Below are 14,847 nucleotides of genomic sequence, written 5' to 3'. Positions count from 1 at the left end.
AGGTTGGTTTGCAGGTGCAGCAGGCTATCAAGAAGACAAATGGAATGTTGGTCTTCACTGATGGAGGGATTGCATTCAAGAATAGGGAGATTATGCTGCAACTGTACAAGGTATTGGTGAGGAAAGATATGCTGGTCTTGGAGGCGATGGGGAGGAGTCGTGGAATTCTCTGTCGCATGAAACAAGAAATGGAGGCTATCTCAGTAAATATATTTAAGACGAAGTCGGATATATTTTGCATAGCAGGGGAATGAAGGGGTATTAAAAAAAAGGCAGGAAGATGGAGATGAATCCATGGCTAGGTCAGCCATGATCTTATTGAATGGCGGAGCAGTTTCGACGTGCCAGATGGCCTACTTCTGGTCCTATTTCATATGTTCTTATGAGTTACTGCAAAGCAGAAGCACCAGTGAACTTCTGCAGGGGTGGTCTCACGCCCGGTTGCGAAAGACTGAGGCATGGATAGGGGACTAACACCCCTATTCAATAAACCCACTTCGCTACAGATAAACCACCAGAAGTTCCAAAGGCCACATCCATGGGTGGGCAAAGATCTTCGAAGATGGGCTCCGCCTGGGGACAACTTCAAAGACTGGCTCAGGACAGAGGATTTTGTAAAGATGCTATCAGCGGCCTATGATGCAGTGGGGGTTAAGAAGAAGAAGAATTACCACTGGGAAATCACCAAATGTTGAGAAATTCAGAACTCCGGCAGATTCTTTGGACAAAGATCAACAGTTAAGGGTTTCAGGCCGAGTCCATTCTCAGAACTGATAACTTTGAGATGAGACACAAAGAGTGAAATAGATTGAATTTTGAATTCAAAGCACAGACGTCCAGTGAACTGCTTTTGTGGAAATCGCAGACAGGCTCACTCAGGATGAACTTATTTCATCTTCCGACGCTTCAAGTAATGGTAAACAGTTGCAGCAGCAGTCAACGGTTAAAGTGGAAAAAGTGACCGAACTAGAACTTTTGTGTGGGTTTCCTGTTTTCGCAGTTTGGACGCTGCTGCCCAAAGGTCAGTTTCTGAACGTTAATGTTATATGTCACATTGAACGGCAGTGCAGAGAACAAAGAGCATAGTTGTGGAAATTAAACTCATATTCTCTGTCCTATGTTGCGTTCTGTGAACCAGAGCATTGCAATATGAACAACGTTCTTGTAACTCTCCCACAATTGAAAACATCGTCTCCACCTCCATTCTGCCTTTCAATATTTAACAGGTTGTGTAGAGATGCCCCCACCCCAGCACCACCACCACCATTTTCTAAACTCCTGCGAGTACATGCGCAGAGTCATCAAACGCTCTTCATATACAAACCCTTTCATTCCCAAAGTCATTCTCGTGAACCTCCTCTACACCATCTCCAGTGGAATTTCGTCCTCCCTTAGATAAGGGGCCCAAAACTACTGACAATAATCCAATTGCTGCCTGACCAATGCCTTACAAAACCTCAGCATTGCAACAACGCTACAGGAATCACCATTAATTATAAACGCCATTTGCTGTTATGAATATAGAGACTGCAAGAGCAGGTCAGAGATTGGAATCCCAGAGCGAGTAATACTTCTTGACAGCACCATCAATTTCTACCTTAACACGGGTCACGAGTGCAATGGAATACTATCGGCTGGTCTCTATTGGTGCAGTTCCGACAAGGCGAACTCGGCATTGTCCATTGTAAAGTACTCCTATCAAAATTCACTGCCGTTACCCTCCGAGACAACAACAAGCTGTTCCCGAACCCAGGGCAAGCCGTTCAGGTGTAACAGGGACGGGAATACACCGCTGCAGGTTCCCAGCCCTGATTTGAATTATCCGGGCTTGTACATCTGTGTTCCGTCAATGTCTCTGGTACCTTTACAGGAGGGGCTGCAGTAAATGCACACAGTCGACTTATCGCCAGCTTCTGCGGGAATTTAATCAACAGGAAATAAATGCCGGTTTTGTTAGAGATATACGTGTCTGCATCCCGGAAGCCATGGTCAAACCATGCTCTGTTTGGCAGATTTTCTGAACACTTCTCCGTAGCCGTTTGATCTTGTGACGAACAGACGCGGTAACCTGGTGCAATACGCACAAGGCGCAGGTTGGATGTACAGGCCCCGCCCCGGATATTCAGCACCGAGCTGTGTCCACGGCAGCTAAGAGGCTGCACAGACTTGCGGCTGAAATCAGTCCGACTCCTAAGAGTCGAGCACAGCGCGGCCGACTACCGCCCCGAGTCCAGATGTTGATGGAAGCATTGACTCTGTTCGTTACTATTCAGATGTTTCGTGTTTGCGGTGAGTGAGTCAGCCTTGAGAACTTCCAAACAAGATCGCCTGAAATGTTAGGGGAAACGGGCCCTACGTCTGTAAGGAGTTTGTCATCCCAGTGGAAATGCTGTTTGGTTATAAACGCAGGTCGATGATCGGGATTAAGTTACCCACACAACCCTCGCCCCGCTCTCAGCATCAAAACATCCCACGAGAGTGTGGAAATAAATTTTTATGAATCATATAAATCTGGGTAACTAAGCTAGAATCTCATCAATGCTGATTCTAAAACTACTTAAATAAATTCTAAATAACTTTCTCGTTAAGTCTCGCTCATTTAGACTCATAAGACTCGAGGGGCCGAATGGTCTACTTCTGCACCTATTGTCTATTGTCTATTTTCTATTGGTGATGCGTATCTGGCGCACTGATTCTCTGTGCCCGTATAAAACGCCAAACCCAAAGCAGAATGTTTGGCGAGTCCTGACTGAAGTGGCCACCAAACTTCTCGGCTTAAAGTCACCTGCGGAATAGTGGACAAACTAATTTTGCCGGCTACACATCCTGTAAATGACTAAAGGAAAACTCTTAAAAATTTGACCTAGTTAACGTGTATTTTCCTTTTGGTCGACGTTAGGTGTTGTTAAGATACCTTAGCCAATAATTACAACTTAAAGTGACGGTGCATTTTAAACTATGGGCAATGTGCTCAATCGGACTTAGTTTGATTCTGTAGTAGATAGTTTTAATAAAATTATAATAATTCCAATTGCAGAATCCAAGTCGTTTTCTGAGAGTCCGGCTGTAGTCACTGCACATGTCGGTCAGCCGGTTGAACTCTCCTGTGAACTCACGTACCCAGTGGAGGTCGCAAGCAATGTGTTGTGGTACCAACAGCGTGCGGACGAACCCCCGGTAGAGATCAAATCCACGGACTGCCGAAAGACCGGCTGTAGGACGACTTACAAAAAAGTCTCTGGCGATCGCACATCAGTGCTGGAAATTCGGGACGTCGGTGTGGAGGATTCGGGTTCCTACTACTGTTCTCGAAGGGATTTGCTGCTTGCGAAGGGACCCACACTCCTGGTTGGAGGTAAGAGAACTCGACAGTGGGATTATACCCCGCCATCTACTTCATGTGAAGCTGCGGTTAACGGTGTCCCAATCTCTGTCCAGACAGCTCCACCAACCGGACCTACATCCTGGTATTTGTCCCACTGTCTGAGAGGAACGGGTCGGTTCCCCTGGTGTGTCTGGTCGGCGGCCTTTCTTCCATCCATATTGTCATTTACTGGAACATTTCCGGAGAGATCATGGAAGGATGGAGCGATACCGGCACGCTTGACCCTGACCTGAGTTATAGTGTTAGAAGTCAGATGCCAGTCCCAGTGGAAACCTGGAGGAGCGGCGGAGTCTGTACCTGCATCGCACAGCTCGGGGGTGGGGGAAAGATGATAATCAAGAGCGTGTCCCATATCACCATTGAACCAGATCAAGGTGAGGTTATGTTTTGTACATGAAGTATTGATACTCATCTGTGGTGGAACGGCGGAACAGACTCGATGGGCCGAACGGCCTAATTTTGCTCATATGTATTATGATCTTATATCTGCTGGAATAACTCACAGTCAACATTATTTTGTATTTATTTGTTTTTAACAATCTGCTTACCTACACCATTGGCTGGCCTTTGAGCAGCTGGGGTGAACCTCCTTCTTAACTCTTTGATGTCCGTGATGATCTCACAGTAGGGCTGGGAGAGGCTTCCAGGAATTAGACCGGGCAACAATGAAAGAAAGGCTTTCTACGTTGGGATAGTAAACTGGGGAAATGATTGTAAGGGTCAGGTGGCTGCGAGGCAAAGCGAAGAAGTGGTCTGAGGAGCTGTATGGCCTCAAGCGTTATTTCATTCTTTGAGTCGTTCTTTGGTTAACGTTGCCATGGATTTCTGGTCGTACATTATAGTTTGAGGATCAAAGGTCGAACTTGTTCGCCATATACACTTGCACGTATTCGGAATTTGCTGTTGTGTGCTGGTCAGGGCACGACATGCAACACAAGTCAAAAACTTCCTAAAATTATTACAGTAGAGACTTACAAATAAATAATTAAAAGAGCATCCACTGATGTAAAATCATTCCTATTACAGCCAAATAAAGTGTTTTTGGAAACCATGATTTCACCAAACAACAATTCTCTTTCTCTAGGTTGGTGTCATCCTACAGCGATCCTCCTTGGGATCCTTGTCTTCCTGGTTATCCTAATTATTATTCGGATCTCTAAAGAGCGTAGATCAGGTGAGGTTTGGCTTTCCCCAGAAATATCCATATAACTATTAACAGATACCGCGGTCCCTGTTTCAAGGTTCTGTGTGATAAATGCTGGCAATGGGTTTAGAAGGGAGGAGGCGCAGAGGTGTTGTGCCGGGGAGTTGGACTGAAATCTCAGAAAGTAGGGATCTGAGGTCTCAGTCCCCTCATCAGTGGTGTATTTGTGTATGTTTCTCATATTATTATTCTTGCTGAATTATTTTTCCCTGGCTCAATATGGGAAAACTAGAGGGAAGGCATAGCCAAGCATAGCCTGAATTGCGAGGAAGTTTGTACTATTGTATAGGGGTTTATTATTGTCGCTCACTGAAGGTTTATAGAAATATTGTTGTGCAATTGTAAAAGTTGAATCCAACCGTGTAGAGACTTTGGGGAAATACAAGTTGTAGATATCACTTTTAGGACGACGTATACTCTGTTCATGTTCTATACACTTTCAATTTCCTCTTTTAATTCCGCACATATCTGGTGATTTTCACTTTGTGATTTCTCTGTATTACGTGTGTTTGGAATGGCTATGTTTATTAAGTACGTTGTTCTTTCTTGTTCTTTCCTGTAATATAAAATCCAGTTAGCTATTATAAATCGCCCTATCCCTAATAATGAATCGGTCATAATATAATTTGTCGGACACTGACTCTAAAACTGAATTAGGCTTATATTTAGAGTACGGTATAGTGTCTTTTATGAGTTTGGCTTTTATGAGTTGTGCCCGGGTAAGTAATCAGATTGAATTAAATTGCTGCAGTATCCTGTAATATGTAGAATTATTTCAGTTTTTTTCGGGCATTTTCTGAATTTATCGTCTTGAATTTCTTGGTCTTTTATTGTATATTTTTGATGATTTGTGTTACCCACCTGGTCCTATCTTCAACTATCTTCAACAAGGAAGAGTGTTTCAACACTGGGCTAGGCATTCCACATTTCCTTGTTGACATCTAGTCTGCTCCGATCATGGGAAGTCTTCCATGGAGGGTTATGCTCTTCCATTGGTTCCCCTTTTCTTCTGTGATGATAATTCCTTCATTTTCCTGAATTGCGCTTTAATTGAAGTTTAGTAATGGACCCAATACCTCTTACCAGTATTGTATATGCTAGTGTGGATACTTATACCCTGTTTTCGTTGACAAAAATATATCCTTAAAAGATTTATCGAACTGTTGTTTAGATTTTTAATATTTGTTATTCCTCTTCCTCCTTCTGTCCTAGGTAGTATTAAACTAAGTACGTTCAAGCGTACAAGGTGTTTTATAATAATTGTCATTTCTTCTTATTTTCTTTGTAAAATTTCCAAATCGGTTTCAGACCAAGATATTATATCAAATAAATACGTTAATATGGTACAGTGAAAATGTTTATTCTTATTGTTATTTTTTTTACTTTGAATGGAGGGGTGGAGATTCGTCTCGACCAAAGGAGGTGTCCCTCCGCTAGCTTGCAGGTAAAGCACCTGCTTGGCACATGGGATTCCATGACGGAGCGGTTTGTGTATCCTAGAAATATTTTCGTGTTGGGGGTTATTGTCATATTTGGAAATGAGTAAGAAAGTCCCGATGCATTTGAAAAGCTTTAGTGAATTTGAAATAATTAGTATAGACCGACAGCTGATATATTGGGGACTACTGTCATGTTTGGATTGCTGGCATATGACATTTCGTGCAAGTAATTATAAGTTGTCCAGACCAAACAATTGTTCCAATTCATGTTCTTTCATTGCACAGGGACTCATCGTCAATTGGCGACGCACCAAGTACACGGCACTGTGACTCAGGTACGTATGGGGACTGCAACCGTTGGAAGATTCACAAATTTGACGTTTCAAATTGGGTACAAAATAATGATGTGTTTGAACGGAGTCAACGAGGAATTAAGAAGCGGAAGTCATACTTTGCTAATCGGCTGCAGTTATTTAAGGGGTTATCTCGCAGAGGAAGTTTGCTGCAGTCGTTACTGTTGAAAAATGGTAGACCATGCTCTGCGATATCTTTGATTGCTAATGTTTTCTATGCATTCCAGTCACAAGCGCCGATCCTTTACGCCTCTCTCGAGTTCGCTGCATCATCCTCTCCCCGCAGATGAGCATCTGCGCAGAAATGGACTGAACCTGGAGTCACACTAAAACCTACTGAACGAATCATCTGACGCTGTTTGATTGACAAGATTTGTGCGGGTTCATTTGATACGTAAATAGAATGTTGGACTAACACTGATGTCGTGATTCTAAACCTTAAGCGAAGAAGAGTCTTTTTGCATAGTTTGCGTGTCTCATCTCAAAGCTTTCCTCTGTGCTATCATTTGGAATTTTCCTTTGAATAAATTAAATATATTGTAACATAATAAAAAACTGTATTACTTTAATCAATGGTCACTTTCGGGGCTATTCCGCCTCTGGTTTCAACTTACGCTGAAGCTCAGTTATTGTACATTGCGTCTTATAGAATTCACTTTCAATTTATTGTACTTCTTTTTATTTCCATTGTGCTTTTATGATGCGACAGATGGAAGTAACAATCATTTTTGTTCGATACAGCTGAAGAATGACAATAAACAATTTTGACTCTTCAATCCGCTCTTTGGACAACAACTAAGGCAATTGGAGAAGTTAAACGCCCGCATTGACCGAGAGGTCTTTGGCCTGAGAGGGAAAACAGTGTGGTTTTAAACCAAAATCCGTAAGAGCATATGACATAGGAACAGAATTAGGCCATTCAGTCCAGCGAGCTTGCTCCGCTATTCCATTATGACCAATGTATAATCCCCCTCAAAGCGCCATTCTTCTACATTCTCCCCGTCAACTTTTATCCCCTTACTAATTAACAACCAGTAAACCACCGCTTTAAATATGCCTCCACAATCTTCCGTGGCAATGAATTCCACAGATTCCCCACCCTCTCATCAACTCTATTCTAACGGGACGTCCCTCTATTCCGAGGCTGTGCCTTTCATCTTAGACTTTCCCGGGATAGGAAACATCAACTGCACGTCCAGTCTGTCTGGACCTTGCATTGTTCCGTATATTTCGCTGAGATGCCCCACCCCACTTCATTCTCCTAAACTCCGGCCATCAAACGAACCTCATACGTTCATCATTTCATTCCCGGGATCATTCTCGTCAACTTTTCTCTGGATCCTCTCCAATGTCAGCACATTCTTTCCTAGATAAGGGGCCCGAAACTACTCACAATACACCAAGTGTAATCTGACCAAAGACGACCTGAGATGCTTTACAAGAAGCATTCCTCAAATGGCTTTAAAGTTTCAGTCTGATCTTCCGGTTCCCTTTAATATTTTGGAAATAACTTTGCAGAGATGTTATGCTGAGGCCTGAAAAGGCACAGGTGAGGTCTCATCTTGAGTATTATGAACAGCTTTGGGCTCTAAATCTAAGAAAAGATGTTCTGGCATTGCAGAGGGTTCAGAGGAGGCTCACAAGGATGATTCCGTGAATGAAAGGGTTATCGTATCTGGAACGTTTGATGGCTCTGGACCCGTACTCGCTGGATTTAGAAGGATGAGTGGAGGGAATCTCATTAAAGCCTTTTGAATGTTGAAAGCCCTGGACATGGTAGATGTGGAAAGGATGTTTGCCTTGTTGAGGTAGCCCAGGAGAAGAGGGCACAGCCTTAGGATAGAGAAGCGTCCATTGAAAAGAGATGCAGAGAATTTCTTTAGTCAGGGGGCGCTGAATTTGCGTAATTTGTTATCAAGGACGGCTATGGTCATATGGTTGGGTATATTTAAGGCGGAGATTAATAGGTTCTTGTTCGGCCGTGGCATCAAAGGTTACGGGGAGTAGGTCAGGGAGTAGAATTATGGGGTGGGAGGGTGGTGGAAGGACCAGCCATGGTTTTCGAAGAATAAACGGTGATATGATTAGTTTTTAAGATGTTAGTGGCAGTAGTCAGGGAGCCTCGAACAGGAGGATACAGGGGCAGGGTTTAGGAGTGACGTTATGAATTCTTTGTATCAGAGTCTAGAAGAAATGTAAAATTCTCTTGAGGAAACGGCAAAGAACATCGAAAAATTGTTTCGATAAAATCTGATGCTGAACCTTTTGATTAAATGTCGGTAGGCGCATCAGTCCGAATGGTCTCCTCACGCCGATCTTATGACTTACTTACACCTGGAGAAAACAGCTCAACCAATATGAAGTTCCAATGACTCCATCTTCTGGTTCATACATGATGCCCTTGTCTCATCAGAACCTCACTGAGCCTCGGCTGAAGGGAAACGACATCGCAAAGCATTTGGGCTCAGGAAGTGAAGATTGACTAAATGTCAATCTGCTGGAATTTATTTTTATTTGTGGTAATATTATTTTCTGTGTTTTGTGGGCGGTATATGTCCTGTGTTGTACGCCTTCTCCGGACGGAGCGACTTTTCATTTGGCTGCATACATGTGTACGGTTGAATGACAGTACGTTGAACTTGAGCTAAATCATCCCACACTGATCAAAAGAGTGGCAAATATTTTTAGATCTAAAGCAGTGTGTCTACTAATGGCAATGAAAGCTGTGTTTCGTCTGATGCTTCCCGAATGTGTTTCATTTTCTAAGTATTTGACTAGGTGCCTTCTTAAGCAGAGAAAGTCCCCACCAAAATTGGAGACCAAGCCAAAGCCGTGAATCTATTAATAGTGGTGCTTTCTGACACTCCGTCCCCTCGCCCATTCTCCCCTTACCTCTCGCCACTCCAGCCCCGCTCCTATTCTCCTCGCTGTGGGCTCCTCTGAACTCCGCACATTGGAGGTCAACCGGCAACCTGAATTGGCCCAGTCTTGAGATTCAGAATCAGAATCAGGTTTAATATCACTTACATATTTCGTGAAGTTCGTTGATTTGTAGCAGCAGAAAATTTAAATATACAATAATGAAAACTAATCATTACAATAAGAAGCAGATATAAAAATTAAATAAAATAATTTGTATAAAATCAGGAAAAATTCTGAGGTAGTGTAATGTGTTCATTGTCCATACAGAAATCTGATGGTGGAGGGGAGGAGACTGTTCCTGAAACGGTGTATGTGTCTTCAGGCTCCTATAACTTCTCCTTGATGATAGCAAGTTGTAGTGGCCTTGCCGATTGAAGCTACGTGGCCTTATATAATCATGAGTGAAAAGACACGTCAGTCCATATCGTAATTCCGGGAACTTTATGACAAAAGATTAATTCTGGATAAACAGCGTAAAGCATGAACTGCAAGAGTGAGTTTACATGATATTATGTACCGGTGGACATTGACGCCTTTCAACTTTCACATGCAAGTCCCTCCCAGTTTCCAATCAGATATTTGGATTCACCTGCTGCTCTTTCGAGACTCCTCACGTGCAGCCTATTTAGCCCCAGTTCACATCCACAGTCCTTGTTCACTCATCGAACCAACCAAACTCATCCAGTTGCTCCCAGCTTTTACTCTCCCTGGCTAAAGTAGACTTTGTTCTCTGTTTTGTTTAGTTTATGTTTACTGTGGTGTTGTGGTTCTTCGTGGCTTGTTATTTTGTGATTATTTTATTAAAGTTATTATTCACTAGTGAATCATCTCCGCGGATCTGCTTTGGGTCAAGCCTCTTCTGCATTTCTTGACCGCAATGCATGGAATCAAAAATACACAGCATTCTCCTTGTCCAATCTGTTTTATTGCACATTGTAAGCGATACAATCTTGAACTAGATCAAACTAACTTTTCCGACATAGGTACAAAGTGAAATGAAATGTTTCAGTTTAAGAAAACCAAAACTCTGTTAACCACAAGAGATAAATCAAGATAAAAAAACAGCAAAACATAATAATTGGCTTCTGTAAAATAAGATTGAACATTACTCTTGGAATGTGGTTTGTAAAAGCGTAGGAGAAATTGCTTCACTGTCACGAGTTGGTGATCCTGGGAGCTGGCATATTGAGAAGGACTGGAAGTTTTTCAACTCGGTATTTTGAAATCACTTACCATTGTTTAGCTGACGTAATTTCGTAGACACCAGGAAAGACATAAATCTCACCTGCAATAGATTGCCACTTCTTGGGCATGACTTCCGGATGCCCTGAGAAGACCATCGCCCAATGACTGGAACCGTCACTGATAGCCCTTACCACTGCAGACCTGCTGCATGTCAAATCCGCATACCGAAATCCTCTCTTCCACCTGCCCTCTCATTATAGAGCCCACGTTAAAAATCAATCAGAGTAGGTAGATTCTGAGAGACAACGAAGAGCATCGCAAGAATGCCACGGGACAAAAAGAGACCGTTCGTCCCATCAACCTTCTTGCACAGTAGTATTAAATTCTGATTCACTTAGGTGGTGAAAAGATACCGCAAGAGCGATTCCGTATCGGGATTGGTGTGTGAGGTGAAGAAGCAAGGATAATACCATAAGATCATAAGACATAGGAGCAGAATTAGGACGTTCGGCTCATCAAGTCTTCTCCGCCATTCCATCGTGGCTAATTTATTATCCCTTTCAACTATATTCTCCCACCTTCTCGCCGGAAGATTTGAAACCCTTCCTAATCAAAAACCTATCAAACTCTACACCCTGGCTAAAGAAATTCATCCTCTTCTTTGTTCTAAAAGAACTGCTGTATTCACAGGGGATGATGGTCATGGTCCTTTAAAGAGGAGTGAATTAAGTTGTAGATGTTGGGAAGTAGACACACTTTTTAACGTAGTTCAAAATAATAAACGCAGCAAATATGGTACCATTGCGACTAGTGTTGAAACATCATCTTGATACGATTAATGTAAAGGACGTGGGCAAGTGCTTCACATCTTCTTCAGGACACGAAGACGGTTAGAAAACTAAGGTCTGAAAGGGTCATAAAGAGGCCAAGGCTGTTAATGTAGTTTAAGCAAACTGATAAATAACTAACAAATGCAGTGCAGCACGGATAAATGAGAAATTGGTCATTCAGCTAGAAAATGTTACATTGAAGTAAGAGAGGTACAAGATGAGACACGGAAGATCTCTGATGCACACAGCGATATGGATCTCCCAATATTTCAGCACAAAATACGATACAAACGGCATTAAAAATAATTGTTTAAAGGGCTGCAGTGCTTGATGGCGGTAAAAGACAGAGGGAGCGGGGCTAATTAGAATGGTTTACTGGATTAAGTACCTGTGTGGGGGAGACTTTTCAGCTAGTGTGAGGTTTTTGATTTAATAACCATATAGCGCTTTCCACCGGGGAGCATTTTCAAAGGCAGTTCTCTGGGTGAGTTGTGTCCACAATGATTTGTCGTACTCGCTTCTTTGTTCTAAATGAAGCCAGTGTAGGAATTGCATAGTATGTAACCGGCCCGGGGTTGAAGTTGGCGGTTGATGCTGTAAAATAGACATTGGAGCACAAGCCATAATTCTATGTATGTGTCAACACAGTTCTAAATGCAAAGTTCGAAGTAAATTTATTAACAAAGCCCATACGTGTTACTATATTCCGTCCTGAGGTTGATTTTCATGCGGGTATTCACAGTACGTAATGGAAACACAATAGAATCAATTTAAAACTGCACACAGACAAAGACGAGCAAACAACCAATGTGCAAAAAAAAACCTACTGCGCCGCACAAAAAGAACAGTAAACAGGTATATCAATAATTTTGAAAAACTAAGTTGTAGAGTCCTTGAGGTTGAGTCCATAGGTGGGGGAATCAGCTTAGAACATGGATTCAGGACACAAATGGTTGAGTGGAAAGAGTTGTTCATGGACCTGGAGGTGTGGGACCCGAGAGTTCTGTACCTCAATCCAAAGCCAGAGGAAAGCATGGCCTGGGTTGATGATGAGTGCTGTTTTCCTGCGACCGCCCTCCTGTGTTTAGTGATGGGGAGGGAGTTTCCTGTAACGTACTGGGATGTACCCACTAATTTTTCTAGGCTTTTCTGTTCATGAGTATTGATGATTCCATGCGACGCAGTGATGGAACTAATCAGAATATTCTCCAACTTGCATCTATAGAAGTTATTAAAGTTTGACAGCCAGACAGTGAGATACCTGCAGATGCTGAATAAAGACGTGCTTACCTTTAGCAGACGGGGCATGGAGAATGAGGTAGTGAGGGGACCGCATCTGGAATATTGGTTAATTTCTGATTGTCATATCATAGAAATAACCTGCTTCTTCAGTGGAGGGAGTCCATAAAAGATTGATCAGAATATAACTGGGGACTGACGGGCTTCAGTTAACAGAGGGGACCGAGAATACTGGAGATGCTTTCCCTGAAGCATTGGAGGCTCAGGGACCACCCTGCGGATGTTTATAAAATCCTGAGTGATGAAGTGGAATGTCATGTCTTTTCCCACGGTAAGGGAAAGTAAAACGAGACCACGGGGTCAAAGTGAAAGAGGAAAGATTTGAGGAGAAATTTAGGCTCATTTATTCAACAGATCTCGGTCGTATTGTGCATAGAACGACTTCCCAGAGGAAGTGGTAGAGGCCGGTACAGTTACAGCATTCAGTAATCATTTGGATAGGTACTGTACGTGGTTAGGATAGGTTTAGAAGGGTATTAGAAAAATGTAGGCAAAGGAGACTAGCCCAATAATGCATCTCAATGATCAGGGACGAGCTGTGCCTAAAAGCCTGTTTCCGTGCTCCATAACTCTTATCAGTAGCAATCCCAGAATGTCAAGGCCCAAGCGGAAGATCTGCGCGGTCTCATTTGGTATGTTTTATAGCTTCTTATAATAAACTTAGACAGTCGCACGGAAGAGGAGTGTACACTAGTACAAGCTGAATGAATTAGTTTAGTAGATTTCCATTAGCACGGCAAAACATCGTGGCGGGGAGGGTCTGTTTCTCTGCTGCACTGTGCTGTTCTATATTCTCTAAATAAACCAAAATGATTTATTCCTACTTCATTTCCTGCCGGGAGTGCTCTCACTTCTGCAAAGTTGACCGGGCCGCTCTTGTTTCCTGAGATGAAAAGAGATTTAATGTAAACAATAGCGTTAAACCCAGAACCAGACAACAACGGCAATAAAATAATCCTGAGGAGTTCGATCGAATTTGGAACCTGACTTCCGGTTCCTGCAGCTTCGGCCCACGGCGAATATATCCGTGAGCAGAAAGATAATCGCTACAGAAAAGCCGACATGATACAGTAAAAGGCAAACATGCGTGGATGAGACATCTGCAAGAGAAAAGAAGATATCGCTTTTTTATATGTTCTAACATCTCTGTCTCATAATTTCCGACTCCAACAATATATTCCCAAAGGGATTGCGCACGGTAGGAGGTTGGGAGCAGATCGTAGTGCCACCAGATCCAGAAATTGATTTATAAATATTCATGAAAGAGTTAAATACCCGCCTACGTATCAAAACAGATGGAGGGGGAGAAAAGGACGGATAGGTGGATAATTAGAATCAGAATCAAATTTAAAATCACTAACACCTGTCGTGAAACATTACATTCTATAAATTACGATAATAACCATATTAAAAATAAACTTTTTTATAGATTAACAGTCCCTGCTGCAGAAAGAGAGTAAACTCGTGAGGTAGAGTCAGGTGGTGATAACTATATGAATACTATATATCGACAGGTTGTACATGGAGTACAAAGGGCTACCATCACAGTGTCAGGCACGGGGGAAGGTTATGGTGCTGTTCTTCACCCACCGCTCTGGCCACAGTCAGATACCAAACACATATTAATTGCATAGACTCCAACTTACGCTGGAATGAAACTGTTGCAAACTATCGAGGGGTAAACTATTAAGGTAATTGGGGAAAAGTTCAATGAGCTGTCAGAGGTAGACATTCTTACACAGAGTGAGGGGTGTGTAGAACGCGCTGCCAATGTTGGTGATAGAGACCGATACATTAGGGACCATTAAGACACTCTGAAATGGGCTCATGGATGATTGAAAACTGGTAAGGTGAGAATAGATTAATTCGTCGGCACATCATCCTGGATCGAAGGGTCTGCACTGTGCTGTACTATTCCTCTGACGCTAATCAGACGAATACCCGATCAGCAGCATTTTTTTCCCTTGATAACAGGCAGTGTTTCGTCTGTCCCATCAGCGCCCATCAGCCCCTTGTCATTTTGTTTTCCTTCTTCCTTTTCTGGTGAAACACTATATACCATTGTGTTTTGACGTGGATGATAAGGAGGCCTCGTACACTTTGTGAAGTAGGTATCCAACAAAAGTACGGTGAGAACAAATGCAAGGCGAGAGAATGCCTGCGGCGTAAGGAAATATCCAGGAAACAGAAGAAAAGGGTTTAATTCGGAACTCCTGAGGACTAACAACTA

The 14,847-nt window shown here is 42.7% G+C and overlaps 1 protein-coding gene across 1 annotated transcript; it reads left to right on the top strand.

Annotated features, from left to right (window-relative positions):
• The first annotated feature begins 2,217 nt into the window (after positions 1-2,217).
• On the top strand, positions 2,218-6,735 carry LOC132399641 (uncharacterized). Its single transcript, XM_059980237.1, has 6 exons — positions 2,218-2,289; positions 3,038-3,355; positions 3,439-3,759; positions 4,470-4,559; positions 6,314-6,363; positions 6,609-6,735. Exons 1-6 carry the CDS (start codon positions 2,235-2,237, stop codon positions 6,669-6,671), a joined length of 897 nt encoding a protein of 298 aa, XP_059836220.1. The 5' UTR covers positions 2,218-2,234; the 3' UTR covers positions 6,672-6,735.
• The last annotated feature ends 8,112 nt before the right edge of the window (positions 6,736-14,847 follow it).

Source organism: Hypanus sabinus, chromosome 9 (assembly GCF_030144855.1).
Source record: "Hypanus sabinus isolate sHypSab1 chromosome 9, sHypSab1.hap1, whole genome shotgun sequence".
NCBI lineage: Eukaryota > Metazoa > Chordata > Chondrichthyes > Myliobatiformes > Dasyatidae > Hypanus > Hypanus sabinus.
Note: the sequence above shows the minus strand (reverse complement) of the source record. Positions and strands in the feature narration are given on the sequence as shown.